This window comes from Mesoplodon bidens (genome assembly GCF_964165515.1).
Source record: "Mesoplodon bidens genome assembly, chromosome: 1".
Taxonomy (NCBI): Eukaryota; Metazoa; Chordata; class Mammalia; order Artiodactyla; family Ziphiidae; genus Mesoplodon; species Mesoplodon bidens.
Window position 1 is genome coordinate 208,816,188 of NC_138176.1, and position 22,766 is coordinate 208,838,953.

The 22,766-nt window shown below is 35.3% G+C and overlaps 1 protein-coding gene across 3 annotated transcripts in view; it reads left to right on the plus strand.

Annotated features, from left to right (window-relative positions):
- The window catches only part of PDLIM5 (PDZ and LIM domain 5), a 217,039-nt gene that overhangs the window by 109,813 nt on the left and 84,460 nt on the right, over nucleotides 1-22,766 (plus strand). For 2 of the 3 annotated variants that reach the window (XM_081228028.1, XM_081228029.1), the window contains 4 exons: nucleotides 7,805-7,847; nucleotides 9,489-9,907; nucleotides 18,770-18,942; nucleotides 19,311-19,347. In XM_081228028.1, coding sequence (XP_081084154.1) covers nucleotides 7,805-7,847; nucleotides 9,489-9,907; nucleotides 18,770-18,942; nucleotides 19,311-19,347 — 672 coding nt within the window. Of the gene's footprint in view, nucleotides 1-7,804; nucleotides 7,848-9,488; nucleotides 9,908-18,769; nucleotides 18,943-19,310; nucleotides 19,348-19,897; nucleotides 20,260-22,766 lie in introns of those variants that run through there. The other variant, XM_081228030.1, reaches the window with a different exon arrangement.

Here is a 22,766-nt window from a genome sequence, read left to right on the forward strand (position 1 = left end):
AATTACATTACTAATAGTTGGGTTTATAATATGTAGAAGCAGAAGGTGGGAGAGGGTTTTAGTAGCCTTTATCATGTATTAGCAAAGGAACTGAGGTGCAGAGTTAAAAATAGTGCTTAGAAGGGCTTCCCTGGTGGCGCAGTGGTTGAGAGTCCGCCTGCCGATGCAGGGGACGCGGGTTCGTGCCCCGGTCCGGGAGGATCCTGCGTGCCCCGTGGCTGGGCCCGTGAGCTATGGCCACTGAGCCTGCGCGTCTGGAGCCTGTGCTCCGCAACGGGAGAGGCCACAGCAGTGAGAGGCCCGCGTACCGCCAAAAAAAAAAAAAAAGTCATCCTTAATCCAATAATATTACACCTGTCCCTTTACCAAGCTTCAGTATCAGTGCCCTGTGGTGTGAATTTTATTTGAATGGGTGGTTTGGAAGTTTAGATGGATCATTTAACGGCAAGTAGTATGAAAGGTAGAGGTAGCGGAGTTAAGAGGGATTGAAGGGTAGTGTCCTGCAACCACAGAAGGAGTAATGGAAGCTCAACTCTCGCTTCTTATGGCAGTCAGTGTCTGAACAAATTGTAATCTGAGGTTTTCCATTATGCAGAATGGTTATGAGGTTTAGACTCCAAAAGAGCCATGGTCAGGTAAGCTATTTCCTAGAATGTTTGTTACAGTCAAAACCATAAAATAATCTAAACGAGGGGTTGGTGAACTATGACCTACAGGACAAATCTGTCCCCCTTCCTGTATTTATAAATAAAGCTTTATTGGAACACAGTCATGCTCACTCATATTTTGTCTGGATTGTCTTCCTAGCTATAATGGCAGAGCTGAGTAGTTGAATCTATATCCCGTGACCCACAAAGTCTAAAAGATTGACTGTCTGGCCCTTTGCAGTAAAGTTTGCCATTTCTTAACAATGGGGTATACAAAAATAGCCTCCTTGTATAAAACCCTTTATTGAAATGGTATTTTCACTCTAAAAGAATTTTACTTATAATAAGTATGAATTATCCTGAACTTTGAAATTCCTTTTATGTAACCTTGAACAATCTAAAATATTATATAATCTCTTCAACATTTTTATAGAAATTATTTTATAAATACTAGTTAGAAAAATGCATTTTTTTTTCCTTAAATGAGGCTGAGGCTATTGGGAGTGTGGACATGAGGCACGACAGACAAATGAAACTTTCTTCCCCGATAAAAATGTTCTTTTGGAAATAAACGTAGGGTAAAAAAACATTTCTTCTATCTAGAATCAAGTAGAATAATGGGAAATTTTGGATTTATTACTTTATAAAACTACCTTACTTATTGACTTACTATCTGCTGCCTCCATTAAAATGTAGACTCTGGGCAAGGACCTTCTTTGGCTTGTTTTTACCACCATGTTCCCAAATTTGGAACAGTACTTCAACCATAGAAAATAAAGTAGCATATCATGAGATGAAGAAATATTTGTTAATTTGTTGGCTTCTGCTAAGTGAGATGGATATATTAGAGGGAGGATAATGTAGAAATTGGCATTAAACTTTTTAGTGGTCCAAGTTATTTAACATTTCTAGACTTTATTTCTGAAACTTAAGAATTGTATATAAGGCCTTTAATTCAGTATTGAGCTCCTAGTATGACCGACCCCAATAAATGGTAGCTGAATGCTGACACTGATCCTCTCATTGTTCAAATAATGGGAAATATGTTATCATCTTAAGTTTAGCCTAATGCTTCTCAAGCCCCATCAACTCCTGTAACCACCTGAAAAGGCTCTTTACAACAAAAGCCCTTTCCCTTACCTAGGGAGGTAATTATCAAGTGGTAACTGCCTGTTCTGGATTTCTCCAAGCTACACCCAATTTCAAGCCAAGCCCCAGCAGAGGGGGTCCTGGGTACTCAGATGGGCTCCAGCAGTTCCTTTGCTTCTCTCTTTTTACCTTCTTTCTCCCACTCTTCAAAGTCTGTCCAGCTTTGGGTTATTTCTTACTCTCTAGAGGAAAAAATATACTTTACTTAGTACCCATAGTAAAATAGAGAAAATGCAAAGAGAGAGAAAGAAAACGAGACTGTGTATGAATGCATGTGTATGTGGTGAATATAATCTTCTATAAGCTAAAAGGTGTTATAACATGCTGATATTAAGTACTTGTAGAAAAAATAATCTTTACGTGTTCTCAAATCATTTGGAAAAAACCACTGATGCATTGCCATAAATGATTTAAATGTTTAAGGCTTGAGTTTTTAGGAAAGCTGGCTGACTAGAAGTACAATTAAATATAGGGAAATGGTTTAAAGAGACATCCCTCTACACACTTGAGCACTCACTTTTTTCCCCTCTGGAGTTGCTTTGTTATTGCAAATTGACAACTTTGCAATTAAAGTGATTAATGATGTGCCCTAGTGTTTATGGGTCCTGAGGTCAGTGAGTCCAAAGATGGCCATGCTGTGGGAAACTTAGATAGAGCTCATCTCATGGAAGATGAACTAAAAATCCTCCTCTTTTCTGTATGATTGTTTATGAGTTAAGTGTATTAGATATGGTTGAAGGCTTCACCAAGACATAATGAGTAATGTGAGTAATCTTTATCAGTCCAGTTCTGTTGCATAATTCCTCATTCTTAAACACTAATGTGAACATTCATTGGCAACTTTTATTAGCTAAAAACGTATTACTTTATACAGCAGTATTAGAAAATTCGTTGTGTTGGAACAATGCAGTTTTTCATGATTCCTTTGAATCTAATCTTTAATAGATCTGTCGCTTATTTATGGTATTATTTTTCCTATGCATTATTCTAACCAGGGCACCACAATTCCAGTTTTGAATACAACATTGTAATTTAGAACTCCTTTCAACTGTTCAGCCAGAAGTTCTGAAACTGGTTGTAATGCATCAGGGATTTTTATTTTGGATACTGCTCTCACAAAAGTCAATCAGCTTTCAAAATAGATTGCTCTAGCCACACTGACGGCTTTGTTCTTTGAATTCCATGAGCTGAGGATAGTACCGGGCCAGGGCACTAGCCTCCCGTCATCGTGGCTTACTCCCATACAGGGGCTTCGCACTAAGGGAAGAGAGAACAATAAGCAGACTGTTGGACCCGTGGCACCAAGCCATTGCCAGGATCTCTTCTGGTTTGAAACACACCACACTGCACAAAAGTTACTTGTGTCGTTCTCTGTGGTTGAAAGAGGAATCTGTTATCCCATTGTGTATTTCCCAGGATTTGAACAGAAAAATGTAGGAATAATTTTTAATAATTATACATCAGGTTTTAAAACTTTATTTTAAAGTCTTTATAAAATTATTTGCTTTTAAGTAATCAATCACATTTCTAAAGTAAAGGAGCAGACGCTCAATCTAATATTGTTCTAAAAAAAAGAAAGGCAACTATAAATATTTTAATTTTAAGAACTAGCTTTCCTTATTCATATATTAGGATTTTCTCCTCAGGAAATATAGGAAATACATATTTCAGTTTGGTGAAGGAAATGAGATTTTCCTCGTATTCTGAAAACGAGCTCCATAAATGAGTATTCTAAACTCCAAATGGGTGTGGACCACGATCCACAGTATTTTCTTCCTGGGCATTTAAAGGCTTTGAGTAGTCCCGTGGCTACGATGCTTACGTAACTTTAACTTCAGGTTTTCTAGATATCTTTGATAACAGAACCTTTGTTTTGGGGGGTGGGGTGGGGTTGTGTTTTAGAAAGTAGTTTTCTGTGAAGCATGCTTTGAGAAATAGTCCTACTTATTATAAAAAGTAGCACGTCCACGAGCCACAACTACTGAGTCCACGTGCCACAACTACTGAAGCCTGCGTGCCTAGAGCCCGTGCTCCACAAGAAAAGCCACCGCAATGAGACACCTGCGCACCACAACGAAGAGTAGCCCCCACTCGCCACAACTAGAGAAAGCCCACGCGCAGCAACAAAGACTCAATGCAGCCAAAAATAAATAAATTAAAAAAAAAAGTAGCACGTGTACAGTGCATAAAATATGGAAAACACACGAAAGAGAAGAAAACAAATATTCATAGAGAGCTTCTACTAAAATGTTGGTGTGTTTCCAACCACTTTTTCCCATGCATTGATCATGCTGTATATGCTATTTTATATTTCCCTTTTTTCACTTAATATCATAAAATAAGTATGTTATCATGCAATTCAGAATTCTTCCTCAGAATGATTTTTAATCATTGCATAATGTTTCATCATTTGGTTATATTACAGTTAACCATTTCCTCATTGTATATTTAATTGGTTGTTTCCTATTTTTCACTATTATAAGTTATACTGTAGGGAATGAGTATATTTTTACATAAAGTCTTTTTCCTCTTTTAGGTTATTTCCTTACGACAGACTCCCAGAAATTGATTTAATAAGTCAAAGGGTGTGAGCTTTCTTCAAGCCTTTTATAAATAAATGCCAAATTATTTTCCAGAAGAGCTGTAATAATATATAATTCTTCCAGCAACAGAGTATTCTCACAAACATTATGCATTAATATTTTTTAAAAATCTTGACACTTTGAAAATAAAAGGTGTTGTATCTTTTTATTTTGTTGTTTTGTGATAATTAGTAAAGTTTGATTTTTAAAAAGCTGGTGTGATTGCTGTTTATTTTTCAGATTTCAATTGTCATGTATTCTAAATTTCCCAAGCCACAATAGTTTTAGTGTTGTAAGAATATGTAATCACACTTAAATATGAGATTTATGTACCCTACTCATCTTTTAAAATGTAAATAATGTATGTTATAGATTTGTATACGTATTTTACGTGTTAAAAATGCTTTTCCAAATATTTTTAATGTGGACCAGTTGACTTCTTCTGTTTATTCTAAAAAAGCAAAATAACACATTACAATGAAGGCCATTTTAAACAGGATTCAAAAATTACATGTCAGGGCTTCCCTGGTGGCACAGTGGTTGAGAGTCTGCCTGCCGATGCAGGAGACACGGGTTCGTGCCCCGGTCCGGGAAGATCCCACATGCTGCGGAGCGGCTGGGCCCGTGAGCCATGGCCTCTGAGCCTGCACGTCCGGAGCCTGTGCCCCACAACGGGAGAGGCCACAACAGTGAGAGGCCCGCGTACCGCAAAAAAAAAAAAAAAAAAAAAAAAATTACATGTCTTAAACTGTGAGCTCCTATATATATTCAAACAGAGGTCAGACATGTATCTGATTGGCATGTGATAGAGTAACTCTAAGGAACCTTCTAAGTTTTAATGATTCTAGGACTCATTTGGTAGTTATTTAAATAGTTAAACCAGAACTAATTTTTATTGCATCTAGTGTTCACTCTTTCATTTACTTATAAGCCAGTCTTTTTTTTCTTTTTTCCACCTACAAAATGATGCTTGTGTTTCTAACATGTAGTGGATTCAATCCTGGAATTTTGAGGACAGGTTGTCCCTCTTTGACTGCTTTCCTTATTTCATGTCATTGTACTTATGGGACTTTATCAGAAGGCAAGCAGGGCAGATATTCAAGATCCAGTTTAAAATTTTTTTATGAATTCCATATTTTAAGAAGTATTTTTGTAGAACTTTCAATCCATAAAATACGTTAAGACTCATTATTCTATGCATTCTCAACAAACTAAGAGGTTGGACTCTAAAGTTAATGAAAACTAATCATTCTGGGGCTTTTGTTGTTGTTGCTAACACTGTTTAAATAAGAACTAACACCTAGAAAAAACTAAGGGGTTTGTTTTCATAGACATAGGATATATGCGTTTTCTTCTGTTTGGAAACCTAATGACTGTTAAACATCCGTCTTTTGTATAAATTGTTTTTGTGTTGCTAGAAGAGCTCCATGTACCTTTAAGTGTCCAGATGAAAAATGAAAAAGAATATTGTCTTCTCTATTATGGCAAGCTTTCATGTTTTTTTTTGTTTTTTTGTTTTTTGGCTGCATTGGGTCTTTGTTGCTGTGTGGGCTTTTCTCTCGTTGTGGTGAGCGGGAGTTACTCTTTGTTGCGGTGCACAGGCTTCTCATTGCGGTGGCTTCTCTTGTTGTGGAGCACGGGCTCTAGGCGCACGGGCTTCAGTAGTTGTGGCACGTGGGCTCAGTAGTTGTGGCTCCCGGGCTCTAGAGCACAGGCTCAGTAGTTGTGGTGCACGGGCTTAGCTGCTCTGTGGCATGTGGGGTCTTCCCAGACCAGGGCTCGAATCCATGTCCCCTGCATTGGCAGGCGGATTCTTAACTACTGTGCCACTAGGGAAGTCCCATGGCAAACTTCCAATCATGTCTTGGGTGGTTTTAATGAGTAGATCCTTTGTGATTGCATCTTACTGTGAAATTTCAATGAAAGGAAGATTCCACTGTTCTGTACTTGAACTTGTTTCCTTTGCTTGTTATAATAACCCTGTAAGCTGAAAGAGAAATTGTCTGATTGAGACCACACGTGGAAAGTTGTACAACTGCAGAGGGTAATTCTACACGACACTAACCAAATGTTAGCATCCATTGTGGTCTCTCATTAGGTTAGCCGATTATTCAGTCTGTGCCTGCCCTGGCTAACCAAATTAGTTGTTATTGGAAAATTCAGTTGCTGCTAAAAATGTTGATCAGAGTTCATTACTAGGTTATGATCATGGAGACCAAATATCCTATGTTAGCTTCTCTGTAAGTAAAATGATCTCATGGTTTGCATCTTAAAATTATCACTTAGTATTTACCTACTATGGTTACATTTCTTGAATTCTGCACTTGCTGTCTTATCCTCAGGCTTATGTGTTGTAAGAGGAGTCAAATTGCTTCTGACATTATTAAACATAACATGTACCTTAATTCTGGGAAAATAGCCTTTAAATCATTAGAAGCTCTCCGATCATTTAGTTACTGTCCCTGACTGCAGCCAGTGTACTGTCATATATAAGGACCGTTGGCCTTAGCACTATCCTAGAAGTAATTTACTTTAATTTTGGAGTTCCTCATGTGAAGAATGGGGATAATGATAGTTGCTACTTTGGTTATTTGCCATGATTATATGACATACTCACTCCAAATCAATTATCATTATTATTAGTCCATGATAACCAAAGGGACAGTAATAATACAAAAAAGCATAGATTAAGAATAATAAATTCGAATATGAGAATAGTTCTGTGCGTGGATTTTTGTCGTTCTTCCCTGTTCTCTCCTTTCTGCACTCATTACTGATGACCTATTACATGCCAGGCGCAGTGCTGATATAGACACAAGTGGGGCGTGGTCATTGCATTCACTGAAATTATAGCCTAGTGGAAGAACTTAGTTTGGTTTTAGCAGAACAGATACATTAATGTGCACTTAAGAATATAAATACAAAATTAATATGCATTCAGTGACCCAGTTCAACCAGAATTTATTCAGTATCTTCATAAAAAGATCCAATGTCCTCTGGGCATATTCATGGATGGTAGGAGAAAAGGCAGATACTATTGGAGATAGAGATGCAGATTATTTGTTTCAGGAACCATGCAGGGATCAGAAAGTCATGTTTATTTTACCTTACCCTTTTTGGTAGAGAATAGCCTTAATTTAAAGGTTAAACATGGATGCATTAGCAAACAGGATTGGTGTTTGTCTTTCCTCATTTGAGTGGGTAGAGTGGGTATTCATACAGTAATGAATACCTAGTATATGAGGTATTGGATCTTACAGCATTTGAGCTGCATGAACTAATTAGATTGTGAATAGTCAAACCATGAATTATGAAACTGTAAATTCTGATGATTTAGTATATTGAGGTATATAATAGTAAAAATTCCATTAGTAAGAAGTTTGCAAAAATTCATGTTTTTTTTCTTTTTCTTTTTTTTTTCCTCAGAGCATCTGCTACACCTAAGCCTGAGCCAGTTCCTGTTCAAAAGGTGTGTTTCTAATCTAGCATCACTAGGACATTATTTGACTGTCCCTCTTGAACCGCTGTAACTTGCGTTCCTGTCTCCAGTCATACTGACAATTTATAGTTTCGATGCAGTTCTCTGCACAGTTCTTTTTCTTTAAAGATGACGAGGGAAAGTGGAAATCAACACATACAGAATTATCATCTGAAATTATTCCTCATCATTTAAACATTATTTCCAATGTCGTATATTATCAATAACTCATATCCAGATTTCTTACCTTCACTTTTAATTTGCCTATCTCTATTCACATAATCTAAAAAGATGAATATCACAATAAGTCTTTAGTAACATTTTATTAGTAATATTAATGAGTTTTTAAATTACATTTTCAGAGTATTCTTGGTTTAGGTTATTGGCAAGTACCCTTTTTTTCTCATATATATCCTGAAATTGCCCAAGCCATTATTCATATAATCTGGTTTTGTGCTTTTGGGGGTTTTCTCCTTAATTTTATTTGTGCTTGTCCATTGAATTTATTTATATTGATTCCCAGAGGCATGAAGCTACTTTATCCCCCTCAGTTAGCTTTATTATTTCTGTAACATTAATTTAGATTATTTTTTTTCCTTCAAATTAAACATAATAGAGCCACCATTGTATGCTTTTTAAGGAATTTTGATTGTTTTTCTTTGGGGATGGTAGGGACTTATTCTTGAATGTCATAGAAGCTTAAGCTGTTGTTTTTTGTTTTTTGTTTTTAACTTCATACTTACTCTGGGATAGGGGTTTGCAAACACAAATTCTGTTAATTTTAGGAATTGAGCTTTCTTAGTTGTTTTTTTTCTTTGACTGATGGCAGTGAAGAAACATCTAAGATTTTTTTTTCCCCTCATGTAACTACTAAATATTAAATATTTATTTTAGAAAAGGGAAGACATTTATTCCATCTTTAGTGATATCTCACAACATTCCAGAGAGAGAAACAACAGGTGGATTACAGGAAAGGGAAAGGATTGATTTTGTTTTGTTGATTTGTTTGCTTTTTTTGTTGAGTTTTTTTTTAAGGAGCAATTTCTTGATTCAAAATAATTAGAATGTGCACATTTCTGACTCAGAGGAAATTGAACATTCCTTTGGTTGTTTTGTTTTGTTTTGTTTTTAATTGAAGAGTTAGAAATGTGCTGCTGCTTCTGCATGAATCAAATAATTGTACTCTGGAGAGTAATTAAATGGGTTTGAAAGATGGAATTATAATTGAGACTCTGGATATTTTAAAATAAATATTTTGGTTAGTGATGTTTTGTTTACTGTGGGGTATTTAGAAAATTTTCCTTTGGAATATGTCTGAATTGGTACTTATTTTGGCCTTTAGGCTTTTTGATAACTTTTCTAATCTATTTCCTAAATATTTTGAACTCCTTTCATTTTTATTAAAAAAAATGTATCTACTCAGTATGTGCATCCGCGTTATGCATGTTGGAACCAGTTGGCATGCATACTGTGTTATATCAACTCATTGTTTTTATCTGAAAACGTGTAAAGTTTGGCCTGCTAACATGATTGTGTTTGTCTTTTTACAAACTAGCTGTGTGTTCTTTTCAGTGGATCTATTTTGCATGTCTTTGGCCTGTTTTTGTGTATGTTTATTTTTATTTTACATAGGGAGAACCTAAAGAAGTAGTTAAACCTGTGCCCATTCCATCTCCTGCTGTGTCCAAAGTCACTTCCACAACCAACATGGCCTACAATAAGGCACCACGACCCTTTGGTTCTGTGTCTTCACCAAAAGTCACATCCATCCCATCACCATCGTCCGCCTTCACCCCAGCCCATGCGACCACTTCATCACATGCTTCCCCTGCACCCGGGGCCGCTGTCACTCCTCCCCCATTCGCTGCATCTGGACCGCATGCTAATGCCAGTCTTAGTGCTGACCAGCGGTCATCTGCACTGAGCACTGGTAAACCTGCAGTTAATGTCCCACGGCAGCCCACAGTCACCAGCATGTGTGCCGAGACTGCCCAGGAGCTAGCGGAGGGACAGAGAAGAGGATCCCAGGGTGACAGTAAACAGCAAAATGGGTAGGTGGCCGAGGGTGCTTTCTGCTCTTATCAAAACTCTTCTTTCAGGCAATTTCCAAGCAAAACTTAATCTCCATCCTCCCCAGAAATCAGCTGTTCTTTGAAGGAAGGGAGATGAAGTTTCATTTGCTTCATTAACATGTAACGTTATGTTACATACAATACAACACTTTCTGCAAGGCGATTATAGGTTAATCCAGACCTAATTATGCATTTTGACCTGTTATGAACCATGTAACAGACTCTGTAACTCTTTTTCTCCAAGTCCTGGCACAACGTGGAGCAGCTGGCCCTTATAATGCAAGGCAAACCTTGAATCTTTCTTCCTCAATTTTTCCATCCTTTTATGAGCCACCAAAAGTTGAAACAGAGTGGTTGCAGTTGTGTCAGCTTACGTATCTCATGCTAAAGAGAGGAAATGAGAAGTCTGTAAGAAGCTTTTTTTCTAGGAAGTAGTTTTAAGACAGAAAACAAATTTAGTTTTGACTCATGTCTATGTATGATGCATTAGCTTAGGTCAGCTAGCTAAGCAACATTCTTTTCAGATAAACTTATGCTGGAATTTAGTCTTTAAAATCAAACAGTAATGAGAGGACAGTAACATTAAAGGATGCTTAAAAAATATCAGAAGCAAATTAGAGGATATTTCACTGTAAAAATATTTCTAAAATTTAAAGCAGTGGACACTAAATATATAATGTTAGCAGAATTTTTTGAAAATCCATTCCTTATAATTTTCCCCTCTTTATGGTACAGATTTTTAAAAAATTGGTTGAAATCTATTTTCAGCAGCCTCCATTTATAGACGGTTATTTTGTTCTTTTTGGAATCCAGTGACCATACTTTAAGCCAAAGTCATTTTTGTAAAATCATTTTGATGAGATTTATTGTGACAAAAGTGTCTTTAAAAAGGAAAACAAAAGGAAATAATCTGCATGCGTGATTGTTTTTACCAATGCCGGTTCCCAGGAAAATATAATTAAAATAATTGTGTAGATAGGTCCTTTCTGAGCTAATCCCTTCTGAATGTTAATTCATGTAATGAAGGGGCTGTGCTTTCATAGCACTGCTGCCATGGCAACTTGGGGGCTTTGAAAAAGAAGGTGGCAGGGTTCCAGGCTGTTGCTGAGAGAAAGGGGCAGGTCTGGAAGGACAGCTACTGGGCCCTGCATGCGGTTTTGTGGTGGTGGATGGCTTTTGAAAGTTTCGATGTATAAATTGAGGAAAACTAGTGTCCTAAGTTATCTCTTCTTTCATGTGAGGAAGAGAAGTAGTATGTAGTGTTGAGGTGCGTTTGGCTATATTTTTTTGGGAATGTCTTTTTTAAGACAATAGATTTTAGAGTAATCAAAGTAGTACCTTGAAAAAACAGATGCTGCCTGTCAAATGCTAGCCCCACAGAAAACTAAAAGCAGAAGTTTATTATGTTTGTTAAATTCCAGGTTCGGTAGAAAAAAGTCCTTTGAAGGAAGTATTTGAGTTAAAATCTTTTCTCCTTGCTAACATTTCTTGAAATTTTATAAGAAAGCCTTCTTAATGGAAACTTGTACAGACAAAAGCAAATTGAGGTTACAGAAAGGTACTACATTGAAAACATGTGAAAATACCAAGCTGAAATTGTGTTTTATGAGTACAGCTTTGGTGATCAAACTTGAAATGATTTAAAGCTTATTATTTTCCAACTGAAGCTGCAGGCAGAGGTATGGTTACAGGGTCTCTACAGTGGCTTCTTAATCAGTCGACATGTGGTTATTGAGCACATGTCTGGTGTTCAGCACTGCACAAGATTCAGGACAGAAGGGATTATTACATATTTTGCATCATTAACAAGCAAGTTACTGCTTTGCATTCGTAAATTGATTGCATTTAAAAATAGCTTAATTTCAGATGTTGTCCAGATATGTTAGCATGATGGAAACTTGATTAGTCTCGAAAACAAAGTATCTATGAAGTTCTGAGACAGATTTGCAGTGCTCTTTCTCTTACTACATTTAGAGCAGAAAAATTGAAAATAAATCACACATTTTACTATTTACTAGTCAGTGATGTGTCATTTTGAAGAGCAGGTGTTTTGAGATATTGACGAATGTATTTATTTCCTGCATCCGGTGTCAAACTATTTTCCTGAAATCACTGTCAGCGTCTTTACTAATTATGTGATTATTGAATTTTCCACATTTTTATAGTGTTACAAAAGATCTTCAGCAGAACTCTTTCACAGTTGAGAGTTGTTACTTTTTTTTTTAAGAGAGAGTTGTTACTTTTTATGAATTACTTTTTATTTTAAAACTAATACATGCCAGTAACTAAAAATTTAGGAGTTTAGGAGGATGTGAAGTTAAATGTATAAGTTATCTTTTTCTTCAAAGCAGGAGGACTATTAGTTTTTAAGTGATTTATAGGCATCCCACCCAAAATTATCTAGGATTAATAAACATAAGACACAAATAAGTGCTTATGAATTATGCATCATCACTGAGAAATAGTTATTCATCCTAATGGTATGCAATCTAACGATTGTGTTGCTATCTTTGTAATATTTCTTAATAATACTACGTTAACATTCCTATTCCTTCTTATAAATAATAATGAACAAGGTACTTCTAAGAAATTTTTAGTCCGTCTTGTACGTATATGAATTTTTAGTTTTGACTTACTGTTTTTTTATTATTCTCCTTACTCTACTTAGAGCAAAATGGAGCTTTATATTCCAAACTGGAAAGTAGTCTATTTTACATCAAGTAGTTTAACTGATTTACCTTTTCCCTTTCCATATGCCCTTGCATTATAATGTGCCACTGCTTTCAAGAGGTAAGTCTTTCATGCATCCTTAATTAATTTTAATTTCATTGGACTGCAGTTTCTTCTAACAGTTCTTGTGTGGGATTTTGAAGAACCTGGCCTTGGAAGATACAAAACATGATATGATAGTAATATTTTTAAATGCTTTTCTCTTTACAGAAAACAAAAGTGACAGAGTTAGTATCCACATTACTGGAGAGAAAATATGGTGACTTATATATGAGTAAACAGCATGAATGCCCGATTTTTGCAAAATTAGGCTAAATTTTGCAAAACAGCTGTAATTTAGAATAACCACATTTAGCCTTTTCAATAAGTTTGGTTTTGCTTTGCTGTGTTGTGGTGAATTCCTTTATGGTAGTAAATAGTAGTGTTTAACTTTTATCATAAAATATATGTGGGATTTGCTGTGTAATGGTTTAAAAGAGGTAATGTTCGGGGTAATTTGTATCGGTCAAGACTATTAGAAGACAAAGATAAAGATAGAATGTAAAGCATAAACATATGTACCACTAGTGAATAGTACATATAAAACTGAGTTGTTTTCCAAATTCATATCAAAACCCAATATTTCCCAGGTAAAATCTTTAAGAACCATTTCGATTTTTCAGCCAGTGTTACTGAAAGGTTGAGAACTCTATATATGCAGCTGTGTGTCCCTGGATGATAAAAAGTCTGTACACCTTTGCAATTAGTTAAGAGAGTTAAATACCAGCTTGTTAAGTGTCACAGGTAGTTGGCATAGGCATTGAAAATTACTGTGGTATAACTTCAAAACCTTGCTTTTGTGTCTGTTGGTATTGATGATAAACTGGTGATTACTAGCTTTAAAAATAGATAAAAATCACATTAGGTAAGAACTTAAATTAATTTTGTGTTATGATTATTCTGAGCATGTGCTGAAATTTCCTTATCATCATACTCTAGAGTAGAATTGGAAATATGGAATATCTATCTTAGACACACTTGAGGGATTAACTATTGAATTATTAGAGCAACTTTATTCCAGTATGGCTATGATCTCACTAATTGAAGAGTTTCATGTTATAGACACATAAGAATATTGCACAGTGCACTAGAGAAACATCCCCAAGCCCTGATTTACTGTCTATTTAAAAATTCTATACACAAAGATTTTCACTAGTTACTAGATTCCAGTGTAACAATTTGACTTATAAAGGGGAAAAAAATGGGACTTGGAAAAATAAATTTAAGCATTTAGGTTAAATATACATTTTTTAAAATGCACATTAAGATTCATGAGTTTTTTCATTATTACTAAGCATTGTGCTAGATGTTTTTAAACGCAGTATGTGATTGAATTCTCAAGTGATAGAGTTAAGATTCAAGCCTAGGGTTTTTTGAAGCCAAATTTTGGTGTGTCTTGCCAAATTTTTGGTTCTGTCACCTGTTTGTGCCCTGGGCTTATTTCTTATACTTTGAATTAGTATTTGTTTTTCATGGTTATAGACTTGAGGATAAATAGAGTGAATTGAGGCTACATGAGTGAATAATGTGCATCAACTACGGTTGGGTTTGATAATACTTTTTTTATGTTGAGTCGCTGGAGGATCTATTCTAACAACAAATCTGTATTTGTATAGTTTTCAGAGTGCTTTCAAATACAAAAACATACACCCTTACAAGAATTCTGAAAGATGAAGAAATTGTAATCCATTTCACCATTGAGGAAAAGGAGGCTTCTTGGGGATTGCAGCTTGTCCAGGCACAGAGGAAGTGGGTAGTGTAGCTAGGGTGAAAATCCATGTCATCTGACTTGTCACGTTGGCACAAATGCCACTGTGGTGTATGATGGGCTATTCCACTTGGGCACATTTTCTAAAATTCATGAAAATATCTGTTCAAAGTATTAAAATTGACATCTTTAGGTTTTAACCAATCAACCCTCTGCTGGCTACCCCTTACCACATCATAGAATATTTCCCCCCAACTTCATTTTGACATAAAACTTTTCCCCTCAATTTTAAAATGTTTAAATATATATCTAAGATTTTATTCTGAGGTTATTCAGAGGAGGTTATTTTGAAAAACTCTTTCCCTACTATTTAAAATAGCAAGGCAGAGGAGAAAATGCTTTGCATTATGGTTTAGAGAAGAATAAATACCCATAAATTACTGAGATTAACTTAATCCTGCGTCTCACCCCCACTCAGCAAAACTCAGCCCTTTATTGAGTTAATGAAACTGACTTTGACATGTGGAAATACTGCTTAGCTACAATGTGCAGTCTTAGTATTCAAACTGGTAGGCAGTTTTTCTCACTGCGTTTATAATGAGTAATTAGTTACTCTGACTAAACATCATTACGGTAGGATTGATTCAACAATGTGTAGAGAAGCTATATAGCGTTTTATACTTTCATCATCTCTATACATAATAGAATGTGAATATATTTGTTTTTAATGATTTTATGCTTAATAGGCTATATGAATGAATTATGTCTTTCCTCTTTAGGTGTTATTAACCTAGTTCTTTTATCATATCAAACATGCCTTTCTGGGCAATAATTAGGTTGCTGATAACACAGAACTCTGGAGTTCCTACAAGTGAGCTCTAAACTTCCTGGAATTTGCTTCTGAATGAGGGCGATGGTAATGATGGACAGGGGAGAGTATGAAAATTGAGTAATAGGCTATTATTTATGACCCACTGCTTCATATATTTTTCATCATAATCACTTCATTTTAAAAAATAAGAGAACATTTTCAGATAGCGTATTATTCCTTTATAATGTATGGCTCAGGATAATTTATGTGAGAAGGTTACACTTACTATTAGTAATGAACGCTTCTTATATTATGTGAGACTGAAAGATTTTCTCTTAGTCTGCTCTGATTTTAAAAGTGATTCTAAAATGATCTGTTTCTATATCTTACATCTTATTAATATTTTAATCTCTGCCTTTTGTTAGGAACCATGGTAGGAATTTGGATTCACTCTAAAATAAATTTTATAAAAACCTAGAAAAAAACGTTTAAATAGTGAATCTTTCTTGGTATTAGTAACTTGAGACTTCAACTAGCATTAACATATAAAATATTTTTCAGTGTTTTTTGGAAACAAACACAGTTAAAACTGTTCTCTAAATAATAACAGTGTAACAGAATTTTGACTAACACTTGTTCATTTTTGTTTGTCTGCACTTACGTGATTATTTTGAAGCATGGTGTTTGGTGTAACGTCTTCACTGTTTTGAATTCTGTTATTTCATTTTTTCTTCTTCTTTTTTTTTTTTGGCCTCATCTTCGTTGCCCATCATCCTGGGAACATCACTGTCTTCTCTACTCTATCACATCTTTCTGTGTGTGTGTTACCCCTCCTTCAGTAACCCTGGCACTGTGTAAGTACCTCATCAGTGGTTTCTTTTCTAATTTTCATCATTGTCTCTCTGCAACTTTTCCTCTGGCTTTCAACCTAACACCATCACCAAATTTTGTTAGTCCCTACTCATTGCTTAGAATTTTCAAATATATTAGGAGCCTAGGAAACTTGTTTTCCATGCTAGAGAGCTTCGTGTGAATTATAAAACCCACACTTCTGCAGTGGAAAAACTTAGTAAGCTAAACCTTCAGAAAGATAGATTATTATTACAGACAGTATGTACTGGAGTTAGAGATATGGTTGGGGCCTCCCTTGTTTAATATTTTTTAAACTTTTGAATAAATTTGCTAATTTTGAATGTCTGTATCTTGAAATAAATTGTTTGCTCTTGATAGTTGAATTTATATTCTATCCCAAATACATTTCAAAAAATCAAATTATTGAGATTATTCCCTTCTTTAATCATAGTCATGAGAGTTTCAAAGCCAGTAAGTGTTTAGAAACTTTCTATCACTTGACACAGACCTTAAGCTGTGGTGAATGTCACAAAAGAGTCTAAGACGTACTATACTTTTCACAAGTGTGTTGTGGCTAAAAAATATTCTTAAGTGGTGACATTTTATTAATCTTGGTGTCTTAGCTTAACACTATTTTTTTGTATTTTTATAGTCCAAACCTTTTATAGAGGATAAAATAGTCTTATAGCTGAAATTGGCACCATTTAAGAGTAAACACTTACTGACTATAGATAAATTTAAAACTATAAGTTTAGTAGCTTAAATATAAAGTTTTTCAAGTAATTGCATAAGATAAAGTGTTGTCTGTTTAGGAATCTGCCAAAGACAGTGTATTTATGAAATAGCGTATGTCTATTATTTTCTAATTAAAGAAAATTATGTCTATTTTAAAAAGGGTTAGGAGGTTTTGTTCAATATCAGTAAAAGGTATTTTAGGTATTTCACTCCTGGAATATTAAAATTTTATCATAAATAATAATTTGAATTACTATTAAAATATACTATTAAATATACCATTAAATAGTATTAAAATACTGTTATTAGTATTATGTATAAATACTATTGATTCTGTTCTTTATAGATATGATGACTTGTAGTCTTAGAACATGCATTGCAAATAATTTTTCTAGTAATCATAAAAGAACACATTATGTTACTTCGTGTTAGTTAGTGTGGAAAGCACTTTACATACTTTACCTACCTTATTTATTCCTCAAAACAACCCTTTAAAGTAGATGCAGTCCCCATTTCTCAGGTGGTAAAAATCGAGACTTGGAAAAGTTAAATGACTTGTATAAAATACACACTGAATGGAGGATGTATGCTTAGAACTACTACCTGTCTGACTGCAAAGCTAGTGTTAACGTTAATTCTATCATGTCACTGGGCAAAAACTCTTCTAGTGTACTGAGGCAGTTTTTGATGGTGTCCCTATTAAAATGACAGCAGTCACGTGGCATTCTGATAGCAATGTGATTTTTTAGCAGTGAGTTAACCTAGCAGGTGTTGCCACACACATCTGGCACTCTTAGGGTATTTTCTCCGCTTGGATCTTGTGCCAGTTGTCTGCTAGTCCAGGCTCAGTTTCCTTCTTCTCTTCTGAAACGAAACTCATAATTTAGTTTGCATTTATCCTATTTGGGGGGCGGGGTTGAGAAGGGAGGAGTATTTATAAAGTTACCTAGATCTTAGGTTAAAGTGTTAAAATAATGTACATTGTAAATTCCGTAATATTGGTATTTATGCTTTCCTAATAGAAAAATGAATAGTCTTAGCAAACTCAAAGTTCTTGAACTCTGTAGTTTACACATCCCTTTCACATATATTATTTCATTTAATCCTGAGAACAGTGCTACTTTATATGTGGTATTCTTATAAATGAAAAAACTGAGACTCAGTGAGATTGACTAGTCAAAAGTCATAGAGCCACAATTCATATTTTGGTCTTTTGATAAATATTTCATTGGTTTCTGATAGACCACAGCTCTTTACAGCGGTGAACCTGTACCCAACTTTATTTAGGGTTAGGGATATCTGTACACATAAATGAGAATACTGTAGAAAATAAGTTCTGACCCTTTTCAAAATTGTGTTTGGAATTGTTGGTTTAGCCTGTACTAAACCATTCATGGCTCCTGGGCCCAGTGAAGAAATGATCATTTAATTTTGTGAAAGCCAACATATTTTAGCAGCATACGGGTATTTAACAGTGGTTGTGGATGTAGTCCATATCTGCTTCATTAGCCATAAGATGAACAATACCAGTAATTTTGAATTGTTTGATTTTAATTACTGTGGACTTTGCAATTTCTTGTTATTTTCCTTCTTTTCTTATTCTTTTCTTTTCCTTTTCTTCATGTTGAAATCTCTCTTCTGCTGCCTTCTTCTGTCAATTAAAAGGAAAATCCTACCCAAACGGTAACCTTTCTGTTGAATAGCCATCTATACTATTATTTTATATCAGCATATAAGTACCTTTTTTTAAACTAATTTTAAAAAATAACCTAGTCTACTCTATTTTAGAAGGATGCTTTCTTTTTTTAAGAAAAATTGTTACTGAGTATACTTGAAAAAGCAAAATACACAAAAGGAACATTGAGGATTAAATAAATGTATAAGTTATAAATAATATGGGAGAAGATATTTTGTCCTTAACATAATTATAAATATTTTAATCCTTTTTTTTCCTTTTGAACCCTAGCCCACCACGAAAACACATTATGGATCGTTATACAGAGTTTTATCACATACCTACTCACAGTGATGCCAGTAAGAAGAGACTGATTGAAGATACTGAAGACTGGCGTCCAAGGACTGGAACGACTCAGTCTCGCTCTTTCCGAATCCTCGCCCAGATCACTGGAACTGAACGTAGTAAGTGAATACCTAGGGATTCTAATGGATGAATATTTCTCTGCCACAGAGAGTGGCATTTAGACAGATGGACAGTTATTGGAAAATAGTAATTTTCCTGAGACAGTTTGCTTTTAAATTATGCCATGCATAGTGGTACTGTATATAAGCAACCAGCCCAGGAGAGTTATATTGAAAAGTGTAGCAGTAGTAGTAGTCATAGTACTGACTATAGCATATAGCCAATGCCAACGCACGTGATAAGGAACTTTTTTAGCGGCTCTGTGTAACTTGACCATTTGGTATTAATCGATACAGGTTATTGCTTAAGTGATTTTAAAGTTAAAAAAAAAGCAAACTGACATTGGTTATTGCTTATTTTATTTCAGTGAAAGAACCTGAAACTGATAATACAAAGAAGGCAAAGTAAGTTGTCCTTTCTTTTGGTAAATTGAATGCTTTCCTTTTATGAATGGTCTCAATTTGTGTTTTTTCACCTTTTCAAGTGAATGGTATGGCATTTTGTCTTTGCACCTAGGAGCTAAGCTTAACTTTGGTGCCTTTTGTGGGACTGAAACGTACAGCTTACAGATTTTTAAATTAGTTGATGCTGTCTGAAGTTTTTGTCTGCGGCTTGTTTTCTTCAGTATTGAAGTGGGTGGGCAGAAGGGTACATCTGGGGGCGCTTTGCTAACACGACAGATGTTTGTGAGTGAGTTCATGTGTTGTCTTGCAGTCGCTTTGTTTGGGGAATAAAAATGGACGTTTCCAAGAGGGCCCTATAGATTAATTTCTGTACTTCTAAACATGCTCTATCCTTGAAATCTTCGCTGTTAAACAAAACAGCTCTGTGAAATGAAGCTTTTGGAAGGCACGTTTTCTGCATGGTGACCTAAGTGTAGAAACCTTTTCTTTCTCTTTCTTGTGACTCTTCTATCACTCTCTTTTCTTCTTTCTTTTCTTTTTATTTCCGCAGGGAAAAGACACCCCTTCACGTCTTTAGTCCCAAATACACAAAATTACGTGACTGGCACCATGAAGTTTCAGCACGCGCTCTTAACGTACAGTGATTTATGAACCTTGCCCCAAGAGCAGCCAGCACATGCCTTTTCGTTCCCTTTTTCTTTTCCTCCAACTTCGTAGCAAAATCCGAATTAAATTTGCCTTATGAAAGACAAAATAGAATCTTTTCTATACTTCTCTAACCATTTCCTGCCATTGTGAAAACGAGGAGGATGAACACGTGTTTTGTGCTAGTTGGTAGCTCACAAATGTTAAACCGAGAGAGCGAAGTAAGGAGCCAGATTGATTCAGTGGATTTACATGTTTTTATTGTTATTATAGGAGTAACCTTGGAAAAGGAATTCTTTTCGTAAGTGGAATCTGGTTGGTTGGTTGAAGCAGAGGTGGATGAGCAAATTATGTCCTTGTCTAATTTGGAAAATACTTCCTTTATGTTACTGCATTTCCCAAGGTTACTTTATTGTAAAGTTCATCATTACGTAATGTTGAAAGTGGGCTGTAAACGCTTCTAAGTAAGCAAATACGAGGAGGCAAGATAAAAGAGAAATGACTTTGTTAGAATAGAGTTCATTACAGATTTGGGTATTTTTGTAAAGCAGAAACTATTGAGGATGACTGTCTGAAGAGCAGGGGGGCCCAGATTTGGCTCCCAAAAAAGGAAAGAAGAGAATTCTGCCCCTGTTTGCAATGGGGAAATAATAGTGTTCGTTTGGTTTCGTTAGTTTTAAAAATCCTATTTTCTACCAAAGCAATTATTTCTAAGCTGGTGGATGTGTTTAGGATATAGACAACTTCTAGGTATTAGCTAGTAAGTTGTAGAAAAGATAGCTTTGCTTTATTTTTAAATCAGGGGAAATGAACATAAAATAAATTGCAATATGAATGATTCTTTATGCAACATCAGAGAAATATTTTACTTAGTGATATAAACTATTATGCATTGTTGCTGTTCCAAGGAAGCTCTGTTTTGGGCTTTACATGCAAGCTAAATATCTGACCGGAAGTGCTTTCTATCTTGTAATATAATGTATTATATATTAGATTAAATTCAATAATAAATGCATTTTGAAGTTTGGAAAACTATTGTAATAAAGTTGCCTTTAACTTAGCTTTGTAGTTGTTTTCTGTTTCCTTGAAGCTAGTAACAAGCCTTCCAAGACGTACATTATCACTTGGGTAAAATAAATAATTCTCCTGACATTTAATTTGGACAACGTTTTTAATTTTGTGAGGTTGCTAAAATGTGAGTGTGGAATATGACAAAGATCCATATTTTTTTTCCTGCATTGTTTCATTATTTTACATAACGTCTTATGTGAGGAACAGGTAAGATCAGTTAGACTGGGGCACAACATAGGATGAGGCTTTGTGTGAAAATTATTACTGAAGCATCTTTGCTTGCATTCAAGGTTCCGTTCTTATTTTTCCAGGTTTTCTTGATTTTAATGTCACTGTAGAGTAGGAAAACTGCCTGATAATTTTGAGAAACTAACATTAATTTTAGTTAGTGATTACTATTTAAAATTTGGCATGCCAAATGCATTTTTTAAAATAATTCTAGGATTTATCTATGTTCGTTTTTACTATATAATATATTACGATGTTTTTCTTTTAATTTTATCAGTACTTTTTCAGATGCTCCTTATGATTTTATGTTTCTGACATCAATCCCAGTTACCACTGTGTCTCTGGCCTCTGTAAGAAAATCTATTTACTTACACCAGCTTTTCCTATACCCTTTAATTCTTCATTGATCTCAAAAGATGATGCTTGAAAGAAGAATCAAATTCTCATGAAAATAAATGGTCTGGGTAGAGTAAACATGGTATTTTACACCAAGAACCAAATTTCTAGAATAACTTCAGAGTTGAGAGAAAGAAAGAGCGTTTTAGGTAAATAAAAGAATTTTTCCTTAATAAAGACAAGAGAACGTATGTATGCATGTATGTAGAGCTTTATAACTTGACATAGGTGCAGTTGAAAATAGGAGTTTAATACCTTGCCTAATTAAAGATAAAATACTTGATGTCTTACTGAAAGCACAGATTTAGATAAATGGAATGATCCACATTTGAGCATGAGGGTAAATGTTCAGCCAGGATCGCAAAGGACATTCCATTTGACCCTGTCAGAGGATAAATTCCTGTGCTCACTTAACCTCCTGGGACATCTTATAGTCCAAGCTTAAAAGCTAGCCAAAAATTATAAAAACTTCTTGTAAAAATATTGTTGTAAGTCTAGTGACCTAATTTATAGCTTGTTTTTGTTTGTCTCTCTTATACAGACTTTCTTTATCACAGGCTTGTTTTTCATGTAAAATTAGAAAGTTACTCTTCAGAACTTTCAACAGTTTTTCTCGTATAATATTTTACCAGCCAGCAGATAGAATGTCTCCCACACAGTCAGTCTTTTTGCTACTTGAAAAACAATTACCTGTGGAAACAGAAACCTACTCCTTTTGTACGTCATTATGCCCTTTAGGAAGACTCAGGTAAAAAACGTCCTAGAGAGCTTGTTGAATAAAAACTGTGGTGTTAAGAAAGAGAGTAGCAGTCCCTTCTTTTATTCTTTTTTTTTTTTTTTTTTTTTTTTTGCGGAACGCAGGCCTCTCACTGTCGTGGCCTCTCCCGTTGCGGAGCACAGGCTCCGGACGCACAGGCTCAGCGGCCATGGCTCACGGGCCCAGCTGCTCCGCAGCATGTGGGATCCACCCAGACCCGGGCACGAACCCGTGTCCCCTGCATCGGCAGGCGGACTCTCAACCACTGCGCCACCAGGGAGGCCCTTTTTTTTTTTCTGAACTATAGGATGAATCGATTTCC